Below are 18,575 nucleotides of genomic sequence, written 5' to 3' on the forward strand. Positions count from 1 at the left end.
GTACCGGCCGTGAGAACAGCCTTCTGACGCTGTCAAAACAGCTATTTGCTCTATAATGGCAAACGAAACAAAAAACAGAAAATAAAGAGAGGACTTCGACCCCGCTGCTGTGCTGTTCGCCCGCACTCGAAAAAAAAGAGAAGTTCAACCAAAAAGCTTGACTCGTCTTCTAGCAGACACTTGCTTGCAGAGAACAGGAACAAACACCGTTCGGCTCCGAAGCGAAAAGCTGAAAATGCAACGCACCTGCTGCTCGTTATATACCCGCGCTGCGAGGCGAGCAGCTGATGCATATGATTGCATGCCAATGTGCATTGGCTCGTTGTAGTTACACTCGAAGTAGATTGGCCTCTCTAGCGAGATTCCTATTCGTCGGTCTGTCCGACGTACGTCGAACGTGACCGACTGAATAGGAACTGAAAACATTCAGCTGCACTCAAGTTCAAGATCATTTGAGATTTATAGATTTCACATCTGAAAGAGAGGCGTACGCTGGTTTTCTGCGTGTACATTCATTCTAGGAATCCCATATACACACATCTGAGAAATTATCGTAAGATCAAATTTAGGACGGTTTCTGTGTCCTGTCATCCCTGTTACTCTGGTCAGTCCTGTAACCATTACGTCAATCCTGTTACTTTCATTAATTTCATAAAAAATGTAAAAAATAATATTTGAAATGGCCTTCCAAGTTTTTCAATTGTAACATTAATAATATTTTGTTTTGGACAAAGCCTTTCTTTTAATATCTCTCTTGTAAATATATATATATATTTTTCTTAATTGACAGGTGATCAGCCTCCAAAATTAGGATGTTCTTGGTCATTTGAATGACAAAAACAAGATTTTATTTATATACTTATTTATATATTATATTTATATATTTATTTAAATACCAAATTTGAAACAACCCCAGTAAAAAAAGGGACAAAAATACTGCTCATATATGTGAAAACTATTCCATAGTTCTAATTAAAACTGTAGTATATAGTAATGATTTTGTCTGTAACAGGGATGACAAAAATATCAAAACATGAGAAAGAAAAATAGTAATAAAATAAAAAATTACATAGCCTGAGATGGCACAATACAATGTGTGTGTGTGTGTGTGTGTGTGTGTGTGTGTGTGTGTGTGTGTGTGTGTGTGTGTGTGTGTTAGAGAGCGATTGAAGAACATTTATCAATATAAAGACCAAATGGGAATGACAATCTGAGCAAGAGAGGGGGTCTTGTTGATCTTATAATTGCTTATCCCTCCAATAAGAAAACAAAAACAAAGTGTTACCATATAAAAGTGAGGATAGAGACCAAAATAAATGGTATATTTCCTTTTAAAGTTTCAGAACTAGCCAAAGAAAACATTCAAAATTCCATATTTATTTTGTAAGACTCATAAGATACATTTTGAATTTTGTTTAAAAGAAATGGAAATACAAAAAAACCCCACATAGAACACATTTACAGTTAAGAAATTTGATTATAAAATAGTACATTTCTTATTTTGATATGTTCACATATTTCAACAGGGTTCGAGTTACATGACTGGATAGTAGGCGTATGAGGCGATGCCACACATGTTGTCCTGGTTTCTAGCCATACGAATGTAGCCACCATCTCCAAATCCAGTACCCCAACTGTTAAAGCAAAAGAAAACAATCAGCATCTGTATATATTCTGTATATAATCATGAGGTACATTACAACAAAATAATTTTTTATTGTAACCTGTTTTTGACCAGCCAATAGTCCTGTCCAGCAATCGCACCGTATCCCACAACCAGCACGGCGTGGTTTACTTTTTTGGTACAGGATGGGTCATTGTAAACTCCTGTGGACAGATATGAGATAACATTATAATAGTTGCCAAGATAAAAAATTATTTCAAACTCCAAAGAGAAAAAAATATAACTTCATTTTACAACCTGAAAACCTTAAACTGGTAATTAAATTGGTTAAACTGACTGAAATGTGTAGAGAAGAAATACTCACCACTGTGATACATGATAAACTTAGGGTGGGTGGCATCAATGATCACTGAAATGGGCCCAATGTTGGCAGCAGCCTCTTTCAGGGCCTCTTCATCTCCCTGACGGACAAAATAGTAGCTGGTGCAGTTTGCTGCACGGTGGGCTGGATTGTATCTGCACTGCTTTTGCTGTAGGACACATTTATTTATTAGATTATACTCATAATGATAATGGATTGCAACTTTTTAAAAATGTGCCAAACATTTACAAATCCAGCAATGTAGAGACGAAATCTCATGGTAACCTTTCCTGTCACTTCTAATATGAAATGTTTCTTCCATGTTTCTGTAATTATCACTTGTTTTTTCTTCACTTGGACCCACACAAACAACTTACCACTGCTTCATAAGGGTAAGATGCCTCTGAGTCTATTCCGCCATTATCAATGACATACTGGAAGGTTCTGGAAATATAACCACCATTGCAGCCCATGTTGCCATAACTGGAGGTACAGTCCACCAGGTTCTGAGGACTGAGGTCGACCAGCTTTCCTGTGGTCTTCATCAGCTGACCTTCAAGAGCCCCAACGCAGCTGAACGCCCAACAAGAACCACATGAACCCTGACAGCAGAAAAAAAAAGCATGATAAAAGTACTAAAACTGGAGATGCACAAACTGAGGAATAGTTTGCCTTCATGCTACATGTAATATATTTTAGGATGGATTCATGGAGAAAAAAAAAAAAAAACATTTGTCTCATGTATATCAAAAGAAACAAAATGAGCTGTCATACAAAATAAAAAGGCACAAAGACACAAATCTAAATGACCAAATATCAGATTGCGTTCTCTCTAAATATACAGTGTTATACCTGGTTCTTCACACTGGTGACATATCCCTTCTCTCTCCAGTCCAGAGAGTCTGGGACAAGAGCCCCAGAAGAGCCCACAAATTCGGCCGTTTGCCTCTTAAAACCAGAAGGGACACGAGTTGTGGCTAATGTTTGCAGGATCTCCTCTGTTGTCTGTGATTCAACATGACAAAAAGAGAAATGTGAGTTTCAGATAATAAAATTGTCGCTTGCTTTGCAGGGCATCTAATATAGCCTATGCCTAACTGTATGACTGTAACGATTTCTAAATACTATTGCAAATAAAACCTAGAACTTCTTGTAAAGAAAACATAATAAATAAATAAAAATCTGCAAAAAAATGAATCATTGTATTCTGATAATGTATATTTTTCCTTCACATAGTAAACAATGCTCAAAGCTCACAGTAGTTTCATGCTAAAAATAGAAACAAGGAAATAAAAAAGTATTGTATGCCAGGAATTTTTTTTTTTTTTTTTTTTTTTTTTTTTGACTGACAAAAATCACAAACAAAGAAATAGAGGAAAGGCAAAAAGGGACATTGGACTCGTGTTCTCACCAGGTCACCCATGTGGTTCATGGCCAGGTCATATGAATGCATCCCCATGGAGGCCTCCAGGTTATGAATGGTGATCATTTCAAGGTTTTTCTCCCACAACTCCCTCCTGCCCAGATCCTCATCCTGCCAACATAAACAAAAGACAATTCAACAGTTTAATACAGCAATATATGAAACTATTGACATCACTGGTAAAACTATTTAAGTCTCACATCATGAATACAAACTAATTATTCAGCAAATAAGCCCATGAAACAAGCTTTACCAGTTTGATTAGATTAGAATCAAGGAAGCGTTTGTATTCCTCACTGAACATGTGATAAACAAATTATGATTCTAGCAGTGGGTAAAAGATCAGCTGTGGGATCATCTGATAGATGCTTATGAAACTTGTGTTCTCACCTTAGTGGAGTAAAACTTGTCATGCGTCTTCTTCCACAACTCCCAGTGCTGGTCTAGATTTGAGTTGAAATGGGCCAGTGCTGCGCTACAACACACGGCAAACAGCAAGCTCCCGAACATCATGGCCTGACAAGAGGAAAACAGCCCATGAAAGTTACTGACATGCATTAAACCATCAATATTTTATCTGTTATTATACTGTCATTGAATTATGTAACACCTGGCCTAGTCACCTCATCCACAGTCTGAAGTGATCAATTCAGTGAAGCAGAATTCTGAAACAGTCTAAGATTTGTTTGTTTTGAATGCTCATATCTAAATTAAACGCTGTGTCATCCTGATTTTAGGAAGGAAGGAAACAAATTTTGAGTAAAATGAAGTAGCAGAATCTTTATCTGTTAATATGCTCACACATCATCCAGTATTAAGAGATTATTTCATGAATTCTGAAACTATACATATATATATATATATATATATATATATATTAGTGCTGTCAATCGATTAAAAAATAAATTGCACATTTTTTCTGTAATTAATCGCAATTAATCACAATTAAAAACATTGGGGTGTTAAATATTTTATATTTTTATATTTTAATAATTTCACAGTTACTCTCCAAATTAATGTAGAAACAACTTAAAGACAGTATATTTTAAATATTTGTTTAATGGCATCTTTTTATAAATGTAGGCCAGTATCAGTCTAACAGAAATACAGCCTACAGAAATTGAATAAAGTTATCAAACACTTTACAGTCTTCACTGCATAAATTATAAATTAAATATAGATTAATCCTTATTAAAGCTATAATTTTCTCTGTTACATTTGGTTTTTGATTAAGATTAAAGGGACAGTTCACCCCAAAATGAAAAATCCACTTTAACATGATCGCTAACTTAAGCAAACGACTTTAATGCACATTTAGTTAACAAAACGAAACCATAAACATTTTAATGTTAGTAAAAGTGTGAGTACAAGGAAACGATACACCCCGCATGCCTCTCAGCGATGTTGCCTTCATCTGTGCCTCGAGCAGATGACGTCACTTGGAGGGAGGCGTCACAAGGCTAGCTGAACATGTCCCAGTTTCTTGACTCCACCCCACGTCAAAACAGTGCGGGAACGACTTAATAAAGTGTGCGCACGATTTAGCCTACTTTTTTTTTTTTTCCTGCAAGTCATGTGTGGGGCTCCATATGAAGCAGATCTGACTCGCATCTGTGTTAACTGCGTTTAATATTTTAACACGTTAAACTGGAAAATAATCGCATTAATTTTGATAATTGCATTACTTTTGACAGCACTAATATATATATATATATATATTAGGGCTGTCAACGTTAACGCGTTAACGCATGCGATTAATTCAAAATCCTTAAATAATTTAACGCATATTTAACGCAAAAAAATTACGGAAGCATGTGAAATTGCGTCATAACGTACTTTACGTCACGCAGTTAGATGATCTTAAAGTCTATGCTGATTATATCAGAGATGGCAGAGCGAATTATTCATTCCAGTGTCTGTTTCGCTTTAAAACACGAACTCTCTGTCATTGTATCTGAAGAGCGCGAGCCCTCCCGCATCGCGCTGTTCCTGTCTAAACGGAACGTCGAAACATCGCACCGCTGTAAGGCCAATTGATATGAAAACTGTTTCTCGGCTGGATAAAGCAAACCAGCTTCTTGATATGAAAGTTCTGAAGGATGAGGATTGCACAAAGTGACGTACAGGAGTCGTACATTAAGCACGCGTGAGTCCGTTATATTGATGGGCAAACAAATTATGTATGAGCGCTCTCGACGTTGTATGTTGTATGTTTCAGTCGATGGATATGTATTCTGGTTTCCCAATACGTTACAACTGCGATGATCAAAAGAACATGGACAAAACCGTAACTGTAAATAAATTATCAATGACGTGCCGAATGCTCTATGCCTAGTTATTTACGCTCACAAATACTCTCGCGCAAATTCTCTTTCAAGTCTTGCACCTAAACGGATAAATTCACACAAAAATTATGTCAACATGCCCATCTTAGCGAGTATCCTAACAAACATAGTAGGTTATGTCTTCAGAGAAAAACGAGACAGACAGCGCATGTGTATCCGTGTACTGGATCTTTGAATTATGTCTTAAAGGGACAGCAGTCTAATATTCCTGCTCTCTGTTTTTAATGTTAATCAAAAGCCAAAAGACAAAGAAATCACTCTTGACTAAATAACTTTTGTAACTTAATGTTTCATCTTTATTTAACTATTCAAATAAGTTTATATGCAGTTATTTTATATTTGATTACTTTGTTCAATTTCTGTACCTGAAAACTATTGTTAGATAGTTGAAAAACCTGTAAAGCATTGTTGATTTTTTTTTGATTTTTTTATTTTTAATAAAATATTTAATCAATATTTATTCATAAATGTATGAATTATATTAAATCATATCATTTTGTTATTTGGTGTCCTTTTTTTGGAAAGACATCTAAATTTACTTTGAAAAAAGCTGAAAAATACAGTTTTGTGAAAATTACACTTCAATCTGATGGTTTACTTTGTTGGATATAGGCAATGATGGAAAATTGTTAAACAAGATAAATGGTGTATGCTTAATTTCACGATAAGTGTGCAATTAATCGCGATTAAGGGTGCGCGATTAAAAAAAAAATTAATCTATTGACAGCCCTAATATATATATAGGTGGCCTATATGTATGTAGGTTATGTGTGTCAGTAGTTTTTTTAAAGAAACTTTTATAATTTTGAAATTTCTATTCATCAAAAAATTCTGAAAAAAAAATTCAACATTGATGAATTATAATAACAATAAATGTTTCTTGACCAGCAAATCAGCATATTAGGATGATTTCTGAAGGATCATGTGACACTGAAGACTGGAGTAATGATGCTGAAAATTCAGCTTTGATCACAGGAATAAATTACATTTTAAAATATATTACAATAGAAAAAAAAGTTAGGCCTAAATTAAATTGTAATAATATTTTACAACATTACTATTTTTCCTGTATTTTTTGATCACTAATGCAGTCTTGTTAAACATAAAAGACTTCTTTCAAAAACAACAAATCTTACCGACCCCAAACGTTTTTGAACTTTTGGTAGTATATAGCTATACATATAGCCTACACATATCTATTGAGTGAAAACTCACACCGTCTTATTGATTTTTCGACCTAAAAACGAAACAAATCCAGACAACGTCATATTAACTCTCTTATAAAACCGCAGCCAATACCTTAAAACTGAAAGAGAAACCTTTTGAGGAAAAATGTCAGCAAAGATTTTGAAATATATGATACAAGATACATGAAAGTGAACAAGAAATGAATTAAAATGTGTCTCGTCTCACCTGTGTACTCTCGTTTAGCTGCACTTCGCGTCGTCTGTAGAGGAAGCGATAATGAATGTGAGTTCCTGGTTACTTTGCTTTTATTTTGTTCCATCACGTGCTAATCTCTGCCTATTGTCATATGGTACAGTCTTACTTAGCTTTGCCCCGTTACATGAGCAAAAAATAATGTAATTAAAATGAATAAATTATTGCTGTTGGATCACCACATAGGCTAGCAGAATTCACTGTATCCCCCAGACAACCATATAGGCTATATTTTGGCATCTTGAGATCCACTTATTAATTGTTTAGATAAGCCGACTGAAAAGGTAGTTTGAAAAGTTTTTTTAAACTCATCAGAAATCACGTTGACTCTGCTGTTTAGTAAAGTCAAGCTTTTCTTTAAATCTTTTGACTTATGCCATTTAATCCTATAGTCAATCTGAAATTGAAATTGCACATCAATTAGTGATGTAAAATAACATCGTATTAAGTAAAACTTAGATTACAATACACATGGACAGTTCTTACTTTTTGAGGCAGTCTGAACAGCCACATGCAAATGTGGGTGAAATACCCCAAACATTTTCAAAACAAATTACAGTAAAACTATTTCATGGTGACTTTGAGACATGCTACTGGGTAAGTTGCACACTTTGATTTTATGACTTATGGGTTTTAAACAAATTATTAGCAACACATCTCTGGATCAAAGTGTACAACATACCCAAAAGTATGTCTCATTATATTCACCATGAAATCAAAATGGACAATTCTTGTTTTTGGATTATTTTGAAACACACAAGAATTATTTTACACACACAAGTTTCTGTCTGTGGACTGACATCTTGAGTATATTGGGGGAAAAAATGTGTAATATTCATCTTACTTTCTAATATTTCCATTAACCTTTTTTTCTGCCCTAAACAACAAATTTCAAACTCATCAACAGCACTTTATTTGAGAAGTAAAATTTTGCCTGCAAGTAGATTCACCATTTTGGACTCCCACTTTGAACTTAACCACACGGATATAGAACGACACATACACGTGTGTTGTCCTAACCGTGACATGTCATGGAATTTCTTGAAAAAGACTTTAATACCTCATGTGAAACTTTTGTGATGTTCCAATGACCATTTGAAACCAACTGAATTGAGTGAAAGCATTTCCTTTTAAAGCTTCACAAACCAGAAAACACATTAAAAATTTAATATTTATTTCATAAAAGATACATTTGGATTTTTTTTTAAAAACAATGGAAATGTAAAATACACATATAGAACACATTTACATCCAGGAAATTAGACTATAAAACAATAAATTTCTTATTTTGATACGTTCACATTTCAACAGGGTTTCAGTTACATAACCGGATAGCAGGCGTATGAGGCGATGCCACACATGTTATTCTGGTTTCTGGCTATACGGATGTAGCCACCATCTCCAAATCCAGTACCCCAACTGTTAAAGCAAAAGCAAACAATCAACATCTGCATTTATTCAGTTCAGTGTTGTGTTTGACACAGAATGTCTGCTTTTACAAGACTTCACAAAAATGTCTTTCTCACGAGTGGGTACATTTCCAGAACCAGACGATTTATGATCAGAAAACTTCACAATCATTCTGATTGTACCTGTTTTTGACCAGCCAATAGTCCTGCCCAGCAATCGAACCGTATCCCACAGCCAGCACTGCATGGTTTATTCTTTTGGTGCAGGTTGGATCATTGTAAACTCCTGTGGACAGATATGAGATAATGTTATAATATCACAGTCCTAATTTGATCTGGTAATCAGTCTGATTTAAAGGTAAAGAGAAAGAAATACTCACCATTGCGGTACAGGATAAACTGAGGGCGGGTGGCATCAATGGCCACTGAAATAGGGCCGACACTGGCCAAAGCCTCCTTCAGGGCCTCTTCATCTCCCTGACGGACGAAATAGTACTTGGTGCAGTTTGCTGCATGCTGGGATGGATTGTATCTGCACTGCTTTTGCTGTAGGACACATTTATTACATTACACATTAGACCCATATTGATAATGAATTACAATATTGCAGATTTTTTTTAAAACAAGCTGCAAACTGACAAATCTAAATCCAGCAATGTAGAGACCGGTCTGTATACAGTATGTAAGGATCAGATCTCACAGTAACAGGCCCTGTAAATTCTAATATATGCGAGCTAAATGTTTCTTTACTTGGACCCACACAAACAACTTACCACTCCTTCATAAGGGTAAGATGACTCTGGATCTATTCCGCCATTATCAATGACATACTGGAAGGCAGAACTCATAAAACCGCCATTGCAGCCCTTGTTGCCATAACCGGAGGAACAGTCCACCAGGTTCTGAGGACTGAGGTCAACCAGCTTTCCTGTGGTCTTCATCAGCTGACCTTCAAGAGCCCCAACGGAGCTGAACGCCCAACAAGAACCACACGCACCCTGACGGCAGACAGGAAAGCATTATAAAACTACCAGGAATAACACAAACTTTTGGATTACAATGACTTGAGGCTGCGGAAACAGCATTCTGACAATGCTGTTTTTAGTTGCAGGTTTGTGAATTTCCAACTCATCATAGAGGAAGTTACGAAAAAGGGAAATAAAATCCCTCAGACACTGACTGGTCAAACAAAACAAAAGAAGTGAAACTTTAAAAAAAAAAAAAAAAAAAACGTGTGTGACAAAGTTTCCTGACAGAGAATGTGGCCAATTCATTTGACATCATGAAAGCAACATCTAAACCACAATCAATAACTCAGCCATTTTCCTTTGCCATTGAGCAGATATCAGATAGCATACATAGTACATTCACACCTGCATTTTCACACTGGTGACATATCCCTTCTCTCTCCAGTCCAGGGAGTCTGGGGCAGAAGCCCCAGAAGAGCCCACGAATTTTGCTGTTTGCCTCTTAAAGCCAGGAGGGACACGGGTCATGGCTAACGTTTGGAGGATCTCCTCTGTTGTCTTTGAATCAACATGACACAAAAAAAGAAAGATATGAACAGGATGAAGTTACACTATAGCTGTATAACTCTTTTTAGTTATTAATGCAAATTAAAAATCTAGTAATATTTGTAAGGAAAAAAAAAAAATTGACCTGTGAAAGAAAAAAGAAAAAAATAATCTTAAATCTTACATTAGCTTCATGCTAGTAACATGGAAATAAAGTAGTATCGGGTGCCAGGAGTGATTTTTTTTTTTTTTCCTCTTAGCTAGTGCACACAGATAATCATGAATCTCACACTCACTCTCTCTCACACACACACACACACACACACACACACACACACACACACACACACACACACACACACACACACCATGTCACCCATGTGGTTCATGCCCAGGTCATATGAATGCATGCCCATGGAGGCCTCCAGGTTATGAATTGTGATAATTTCAAGGTTTTTCTCCCACAACTCCCTCCTGCCCAGTTCCTCAACCTGCAACACATATAACAGGGATCACACAAGTGATACATTGGTGTGAGACGACCATTTTAAAGTCATAAATATTTCAATACAATTCCATCAATGTATGGATGCCATCAACACTATTTCAAGCTAATGGTTAAAATATTATAGTCTCACAAGAACACCCTGAATAACCATTATGAAAATGAAACTGTAAGTAGATGAAAGATCAGCTGTGGGATCATCTGATAGATGCTTATGAAACTTGTGTTCTCACCTTAGTGGAGTAAAACTTGTCATGCGTCTTCTTCCACAACTCCCAGTGCTGGTCTAGATTTGAGTTGAAATGGGCCAGTGCTGCGCTACAACACACGGCAAACAGCAAGCTCCCGAACATCATGGCCTGACAACGGCAAGGAAAACGGCCCATGAAAGTTACTGACATGCATTAAAACAATATTTTTCTGTTAATTCACTCATTGAATTATGCAACACCTGGCCTAAATGTTACATCAGCCACAGTCTGAAGTGATCAATTCAGTGAAGCAGAATTCTGAAACATTCTAAGATTTGTTTGTTTGTTTGTTTTAAATGTTCTTATCTAAATGAAACGCTCAAGATTTTTACAATGAAGGAAACAAGCTGGGTAAAATGAAGTAGCAGAAGTAGACCAGAAAGGAAGTTAAAACGTCAAAATGTTATGAAATTGGTAGAAAAAAAACAAAACAATGTAAATCAAAGTAAATCAATGAATGATAATACTAAAACAAGTTTTAAACATGGATTTGGGAGGACGAAAAGGGAAGCTAAGTTAACCACATAAACGGAAGAGAACAGATATGCCAGTATAAGGAAGAAACGGATATGAAGCTAAAATGGGTGTTTGATCGATTTCACCTAATCCTTCATTCCACAACACATATTAAGTATAATTTAAGCATTTTTAACGCTTTACTTTTAAACGCAGAGTTACTACAGACGATTAATAAAACACTGACAACATTTCAAGTCTATCTGAGGAAAAGGGCTAATAAAACCACAGTCACCACCTTAACTAAAACCGAAAGAGAAACTGATAGAAACCAACAAAGGCGACTTTTATTAAAAAGATACGACAAGTAACGTTAAAAAGGGGAACAACAAGAAATGAATTCAGATGTATCTCGTCCCACCTGTGCACTCTCGTTAAGCTGCAATTCTTGTCGTTTGTAGAGGAGGTGATGGACGTCTGTGAGTTCCTGGTTCCTTTGCTTTTATTTTGTTCCATCACGTGCTAATCTCTGCCTGTTGTCATATGGTACAGTTGTCTTTGCTTACTTTTTGCTTCGCCCTGTTACAAAAGAAAAAAATAATAATTTAATAAAAAAATAATAAATAAATTAATAAATAATAAATTAATAAATAATGAAAATACAACTTAGTTAACAATATAACTATTTGAATATATATTATAAACTAATTATATAAAATATAAAAATAAAATACTATTAATTCATATTAAACTAATTATATACAATTGTAAGCTTAATGGTGTCTATGCAGTAACCTAAAAAAAAATGTGTCCGACGTGCTCTTTTAATTATCGTTTTGAGAGGGGTTTTCCACCAGCGAAGACCTTTTACTCTGTAACTGTGAAAATACCAGCAGCTTACAGCTGAGCTGCTAATGAATCTATCAGTTAAAGACAGATGTCATCTTCATTGCGTAGAAGAAATAAACTGCTGTCTAGGTAGGCAGCTCACTAGGTTCGAAGAGTTTTACACGCATTGAAAAGTAGGTTTTTATTCTGTTTCCTCATGCCGTGTTTGTGTCGACATCTAGCGACATTTGGAAGAAAATCCTATTCGAGTGACTTCACTTGATGCACAGTAACTATTTAGAATACTTGATAACAACGTGGTAGTTGAGGCCTAAAGCCATAATTATAATTTATTACATGATATATGAAAGTACACAAGAAACAGGAAGATAGCCAGAGGAAATCATGTGGTTACACACCATCATTTGAGCACTCAAGCACATGGCATCAACACCTGTCTGGCTTTGAGAATGTACCAGTCATGAGGTTTAGGCTCTAATCTAGAAGAACAAGTTTCATTGGCCAAATATGAAAAAGCCACATAACAACGATAGGTTACAGGAACAATGATTACTATTTTTTTCCTTTCACGAGGCATTTGCTGATCACTTACAAAATGAGTCATCATCATGATTCAACAAATATTCGTGCTGACCTGGTGCTGATTTCGACTAAATGAAAATAATCACATTTAAACTGTGCTGATAAGGGAAAATCTTCTTTAATATTAATAGAACTTACAATTCATGCTGTTTTAAATATTTAAAATTTTAAATATTATTTATCCCTCTTTAGCACTAATAGGGACTTAAGAATGTATTACTGTAGTTCTGATGTTGTATTCTCTATTTTCAGGTTGAATTCTTTTAATAAAAAGTCAGAGTTCAGAGATTTTAAGTTACAATTACTGAGTGTGAAGGTGTGGGTACACAAAAGGGGAAAGCTGGGTCATTCATCTGTTAATGAGGAAGTGGTTCAGTTATGGTCATATGATTTCTTCCCACAGAACGTAACTGTCATCATTTTTGTTTAAACAGTATAGAATAGTTTAGCTCTTAATTATATGTGCTGTCTTTGATTTGACTCTTGGTTTCGGCTTCTCCAAATAAATTCTCTGATGCTTTCTCTTCCACCTTAGCAAAACTCAAACTAAGTCTTTGTAACCACAGGAATGATGAATACCATGGTTTATAGAAACATTCTCAGAATTCAAAATAAGGAGGGTTGGCACAGATGTTTTATTCTCTGTTTTGTATTTTACATAATGTTTCTGTATAGAGGTGTGATACTGACTTTTTATTCATTGAAAGTGTTAGTAGTGTGACCTTTTTTTACACCAGAAAAAAAGATACTTTAACCCAAGTATGATGTACTCAAAATTAACAGTTTATTTAATATGGTCATAAAAAGCCCTTGGTAATTTATATAATCAAAATATAAAACAGAGATCTCAGATCCCACCAGGGGAGAAAAAACTTAACAGACTGTGTACACAATATCAAAACTTCCCTTCTGAATTTCAAATATTGCACAAAACAGTTTCGACTGCATGAGTTGACAGGATTAAAAACAAGACATCTAAGACACAAGAGAAAAATACACTCAACCTTGTGGTATTAAAATTAATTGCCTCTTTTAGAGAGTGTTTTCTCGAACATTATTACATGATGGAGCACAATGATAGTGATGAGTCCCTTTTGTTATTGGTCAGCAGCAGACTGAAGTTTGGTCTCTTGTGAGCTCCCTGCTTCCAGCTCTCACATGACTGGGAAACTGGCCAGGCTGGCAATGCCACATGCATTGTTACGGTTACGAGCCATCAGGACATACCCCTTCTTTCCCCAGTCTTCACCCCAACTTCAGAAGCAGAAAAAAAATGGTGGATTAGGAGAAGACACTACTAAATACACATTTATTTATTTATTCTTTAAAAAAAAAAAAAATTAAAAAACTTAAAACTTCCTTATTTTTAATTAAATAGAAAATTACATATTTACTTTATTTATTTATTTATTATTTTAAACAATGCTGCTCTCTTGAAGAATCTCACCTGTTCTTCACAATCCAGTACTTTTTGCCTTTCGGTGTGACTCCGTAACCAACAGCTAGCACTGCATGGTTGACATCATCTTTGTTGCAGTTGGGATCATAGTACACACCTAGAAATGGGTTTTGGACATAGTACAGGTCAAGCTTTTAGTCTTATTAGTGATCTTTATTATAAAGATTTCAGCAAAACAACACAAAACAGACAATGTAGATGTAGAAGAGATGTTAAGTACCGCTTTTATAGTACAGGAAGGTGGACTGCATGGCATCTATACCCACTGACACAGGTCCCACCTTTGCCACGGCAGCAGTCAGAGCCCTCTCATTACCCTGAGGAATCTCTTTATACCCTTTGCAACTGGCCGCTCTCGCTGAAATGTTGTAGGCACACTGCTGATCCTGCAAGGGGCAGTAGTGAGATGAAAAATAATGACTGTCAACAGTAAAAAGGGTTAGTTCACCCAAAAATGATCATTCTCCTACGCTGTTTACATTCAGTGCTTCCAGGTTCTACGTCAGAACGGCGACTCATTATTGGCCGGCTCCTGCGCCACCATCACACGCATGCATCGTAGAACCTGGAAGCGCTGAACGTAAACAGTATACAAGAATGATACAGAAGAGAAGATATTGTTGAATAAAGTCATTATTTTTGTTTTGTTTTTGCGCACAAAAAGTATTCTCGTCTCTTCATAAAATTAAGGTTGAACCACTAGAGTCACATGGACACGTGAATGTGGTGGCTAAATTGCTGTCTATGTACAAGTCACATACCTCTCGGATTTCATCAAAAATATGTTAATTTGTGTTCCAAAGATGAACGAAGGTCTTACGAGTGTGGAATGACATGAGGGTGAGTAATTAATGACAGAATTTTTTTTTTGTGAACAAACCCTTAATCTTTGGTTGGCTTTGACCTTAATCCAAATAAATTAAATCAATCATTTAAAAAATATATATATATTTGTTTAGTTTAGCAACACAAAAAATGTTTTGCCTTCTAAGTCAGTTAGCATAAAGATACGGTCCCATGTGAAATCCAGTCATTAAAATAGGAATCAGCACGATCGGGAGCTTCGCATGAGGGTGAAAAGTTCCCCATGCAGATTTCGCTCATGTTCAAGTTGGTTACGTGAATTTGCTGTGTTGACCAGCAGAAAGCTGCTTGGTTTAAAAGTGTGTGAACTGTTCACACAGTAAAAACCTCTGTGTGATCAGTGCTTCATATATCCACAAGAAAACACTTAAGAGTGTTTTAACATCAGAGAAGAGATGTCATTGCAAGAGGGAGGGGAAGTTATTTTGATTAAAAATTGTGCAGGGATAAATTATTTATAATAAATACTGAAATATACCATAAAAAATAAGAATTGTCAATTTTGATTTCATGGTGACTTTACATACCATTCCAACATAGGGGTAGCCCTCCTCTGAATCAATGCCTTGGTTGTCTGCGACATATTGGAAGGCAATTGTCATGTATCCTCCACCGCAGCCGTCATTTCCAGTCACACAGTCCACCAGGTTCTGAGGACTGAGATCCACCAGTTGACCTTTGGTCTTCTTCAGCTGACCTTCTAAGGCCCCAACAGAGCTAAAGGCCCAGCATGAGCCGCACGAACCCTGAGGGGAGCAAGAGAAAAACAGCACTCACTGAGGAGCAGTCTAAACTTGTATACTGATTTAAAAAGAAAGGCTTTATCTTTTTATCCACTAGATGGAGATCAAGTACAGTGATAACTGTAGTTGGCTTGAAATCTAAACTTATGAAGCCAATGGTAATATGATAACCCTCATTCTGTGGAAATTTGTATGAAAGCACATTTGTTACTGCCAGAAGTTAAGGTGAGTATGGTGATAAGGTTAATCGTGTGAGATTTTCACAGAATGAGGAAATATTACAGGAATATTTTGTAATTTCCTTACTTGGTTCTTGACAGAAGTGACGTATCCCAGTTTACGGTAATCAATTGATTTGGGCAACTTCTCCACTGTGTCACCAGGCATGTATGTGTTTATTGGGTCCCGGTACATGGGCATTTGGAGTCCCATCACTTTCTCTGCCACTTCTTCTAGTGTCTGCAGAGAGATAAGAATTGGACAAAAAAGATCTTGCATCAAATTTCTGATCAAAAATGTTAACAGTTGTTAGGATCTAGTTTCAGTAAACAGGCCTTTATAATACATATTTTGTTGATGGAATATTCCTGTTGTCATGTGCTTACTTACCTGCAAACAGGTTTAGCAAGTAACAAAACAGCAAAATAATAGGCTAACTGTGGCATATTAAACTGGGCAGTTTCACATATATAGCTGTTTTTCCTTTTATAAAACTGGCAAATGTTTTTAAAACAATGAGTTTCACAATGAGTAAAACAATGAGTGCATTTCACAGCAGTGAAATATTAAGGTACTTACCATATCTCCAAAATGGTTCATGCCCAGATTATAGGTATGAATCCCCAGTTCATACTCTTTGTTATGGGCCTCAATAAACAGCATGTTCTTCTCCCAAATCGCCCGTCGAATAGACTCTTCATCCTGTCCACCATGAAACACACATGAAAATACTTGACACAAACAAAGTGATACTGAATGGAATAACAGCTGTAGTGCATTAAAACAGCTCCATAAAGGGACTTAGCCAGTACATTCCAATCAAACTAGTCATACAAAATAATAATAATAATACAAACTACCTCACCAACCTAATTCATTAACTCTTTTAGCACCCTGAGGACAGAAAATTTGATTATTTCAGTCTTTACATAGCATGCTACTCACCAGGCCATTGTATTCCCTCCTATGGGTGATTTTCCAGCTCTCCCATGCTTCATCCAGTGAGAGATTGTCCAGAGTGTGAGCTAGTCCACACCACACCACCACAAGAAGAGGAATTCCACCAAATGTATACATAATGCCCTGAAAAACAGACAGTCAGAGGTGTAAACCCACTATATACTATAACATGCTCGTGCAAAGTACGTGCGTGTTAACTGTAAACCACATGCAAAAACGAAACCCCCACTGCAACCTATTTAGGTTAGTTTAGAGAAGTAAGGATTGAGTGGTGATATCTGAAATGAGCAAGAAGAAATTTACCGTCTTATTATATTAATAAATTGTGTTAAAAAGTTTTCATTTTATAAGTTCATTTACAACAAAAAGAAAGCGGAAGTAATTGCAACAAAGCTGCACCCAGAACTTCAAATGTTTTGATTCTTCATACTTTACGAGTATTAAAACATATAGGCTAAACAATGTCAACTATAATAGTTTACAACAAATTGCAACAAAGCTGCACCCAGAACTTCAAATGTTTCTATTTTCATACTTTACGAGTATTAAAATATATAGGCTAAACAATGTAAACTATTGTTTGTTGTAAACTGAGTTAAGAAAAAAAGATAGGCTACAGAGTGACCATGAGGAACCTCAGTTACCTGAATGATTTCCAGAAGTTCAGAACAAAAGATGGATGCTGGTTTGAATCTGGTTAGTCGACGACCTTTTTTATATGCTGGAGTTTTGAGGAAGCACAGGGAAGGAGGGAAGAAGCCCCGCTGTATCTGGAATCGCTAAAACAGCTCAGAGCGATGATGTCAGGTGTCAAGTTACAGTTTTAGGAAAAGTGGGAAGTTGGGAATAGTGTATCCTACCAATACTAAGGTCGTGAAAAAGAGATTTGTATATGAAATTAAAATTAATTTAACAAACACCAACAACAACAATAACGATAATAATATTTTATAGATCCATTAGGCTATAATATTTTCAGCGCTAAATTATATTAAACCATTCTCGCGTAGAGTTGCCAGATAGATAGATCCATTAATTTTACACAAATAACCAGTTTTACATAATGAATTTGGTGTAACGTTTCCTTAGACTCTCTCCGAAGTCTTGGGAATTGCTTATTGACACCAGTTTTTAATTTTTGCCATTGATTCTCATTAGTATACATTTGGCTGGGCTAGATGGTTTTAGTCACACTAACAAAAGAAACAGTCACATCCAGTTGGATAAACAGTCGCATTCATTGCTGCAAAAGGCTGGATATATAGGCGTAATTTGCGGGTGGGACGAGTGGGTCATGTCCCCACCACTTTTTTGCCAGGGTCGATATTGTCCCCACCACTTTTTTAAACATCTCGCGGCACGGATGTATACTAATACAAAAGAAACATCTCTAGATGAAACTAGCAATTCGTTTGTGTTAAAAAAATAGGCGATCTGTCGCTGGGATGTGTTGTTTTTGAAACCATGTTGAGTGCTTGTTGCCGCTGTTATCAGTGGCTCAACAGTGTGCTCTTGGAGCTCGTGGACACTGCGCAGTCTTCACTCGGACGAGCGCTTCAACCTATCGACTC

General features: G+C 36.1%; 3 protein-coding genes across 3 annotated transcripts; all 3 read right to left on the reverse strand.

Moving 5' to 3' along the window:
- Positions 1-1,357: 1,357 nt before the first annotated feature.
- Positions 1,358-7,322, reverse strand: LOC127496728 (cathepsin S-like). The gene is made up of 8 exons (XM_051864444.1): positions 7,167-7,322; positions 3,799-3,924; positions 3,397-3,519; positions 2,838-2,990; positions 2,363-2,587; positions 1,989-2,154; positions 1,725-1,827; positions 1,358-1,634 (listed from the first exon to the last, which is right to left on the reverse strand). Exons 2-8 carry the CDS (start codon positions 3,919-3,921, stop codon positions 1,535-1,537), a joined length of 993 nt encoding a protein of 330 aa, XP_051720404.1. The 5' UTR covers positions 3,922-3,924; positions 7,167-7,322; the 3' UTR covers positions 1,358-1,534.
- A 1,028-nt stretch (positions 7,323-8,350) lies between these two features.
- On the reverse strand, positions 8,351-11,907 carry LOC127496727 (cathepsin S-like). The gene is made up of 8 exons (XM_051864443.1): positions 11,750-11,907; positions 10,855-10,980; positions 10,485-10,607; positions 9,976-10,128; positions 9,376-9,600; positions 8,983-9,148; positions 8,786-8,888; positions 8,351-8,612 (listed from the first exon to the last, which is right to left on the reverse strand). Exons 2-8 carry the CDS (start codon positions 10,975-10,977, stop codon positions 8,513-8,515), a joined length of 993 nt encoding a protein of 330 aa, XP_051720403.1. The 5' UTR covers positions 10,978-10,980; positions 11,750-11,907; the 3' UTR covers positions 8,351-8,512.
- Positions 11,908-13,375: 1,468 nt separating this feature from the next.
- On the reverse strand, positions 13,376-17,849 carry LOC127496726 (cathepsin K-like). The gene is made up of 8 exons (XM_051864442.1): positions 17,649-17,849; positions 16,990-17,127; positions 16,624-16,746; positions 16,132-16,284; positions 15,610-15,828; positions 14,439-14,604; positions 14,207-14,315; positions 13,376-14,013 (listed from the first exon to the last, which is right to left on the reverse strand). Exons 2-8 carry the CDS (start codon positions 17,119-17,121, stop codon positions 13,914-13,916), a joined length of 1,002 nt encoding a protein of 333 aa, XP_051720402.1. The 5' UTR covers positions 17,122-17,127; positions 17,649-17,849; the 3' UTR covers positions 13,376-13,913.
- Between the last annotated feature and the right edge of the window lie 726 nt (positions 17,850-18,575).

This window comes from Ctenopharyngodon idella, chromosome 16 (genome assembly GCF_019924925.1).
Source record: "Ctenopharyngodon idella isolate HZGC_01 chromosome 16, HZGC01, whole genome shotgun sequence".
NCBI classification, from domain to species: Eukaryota; Metazoa; Chordata; class Actinopteri; order Cypriniformes; family Xenocyprididae; genus Ctenopharyngodon; species Ctenopharyngodon idella.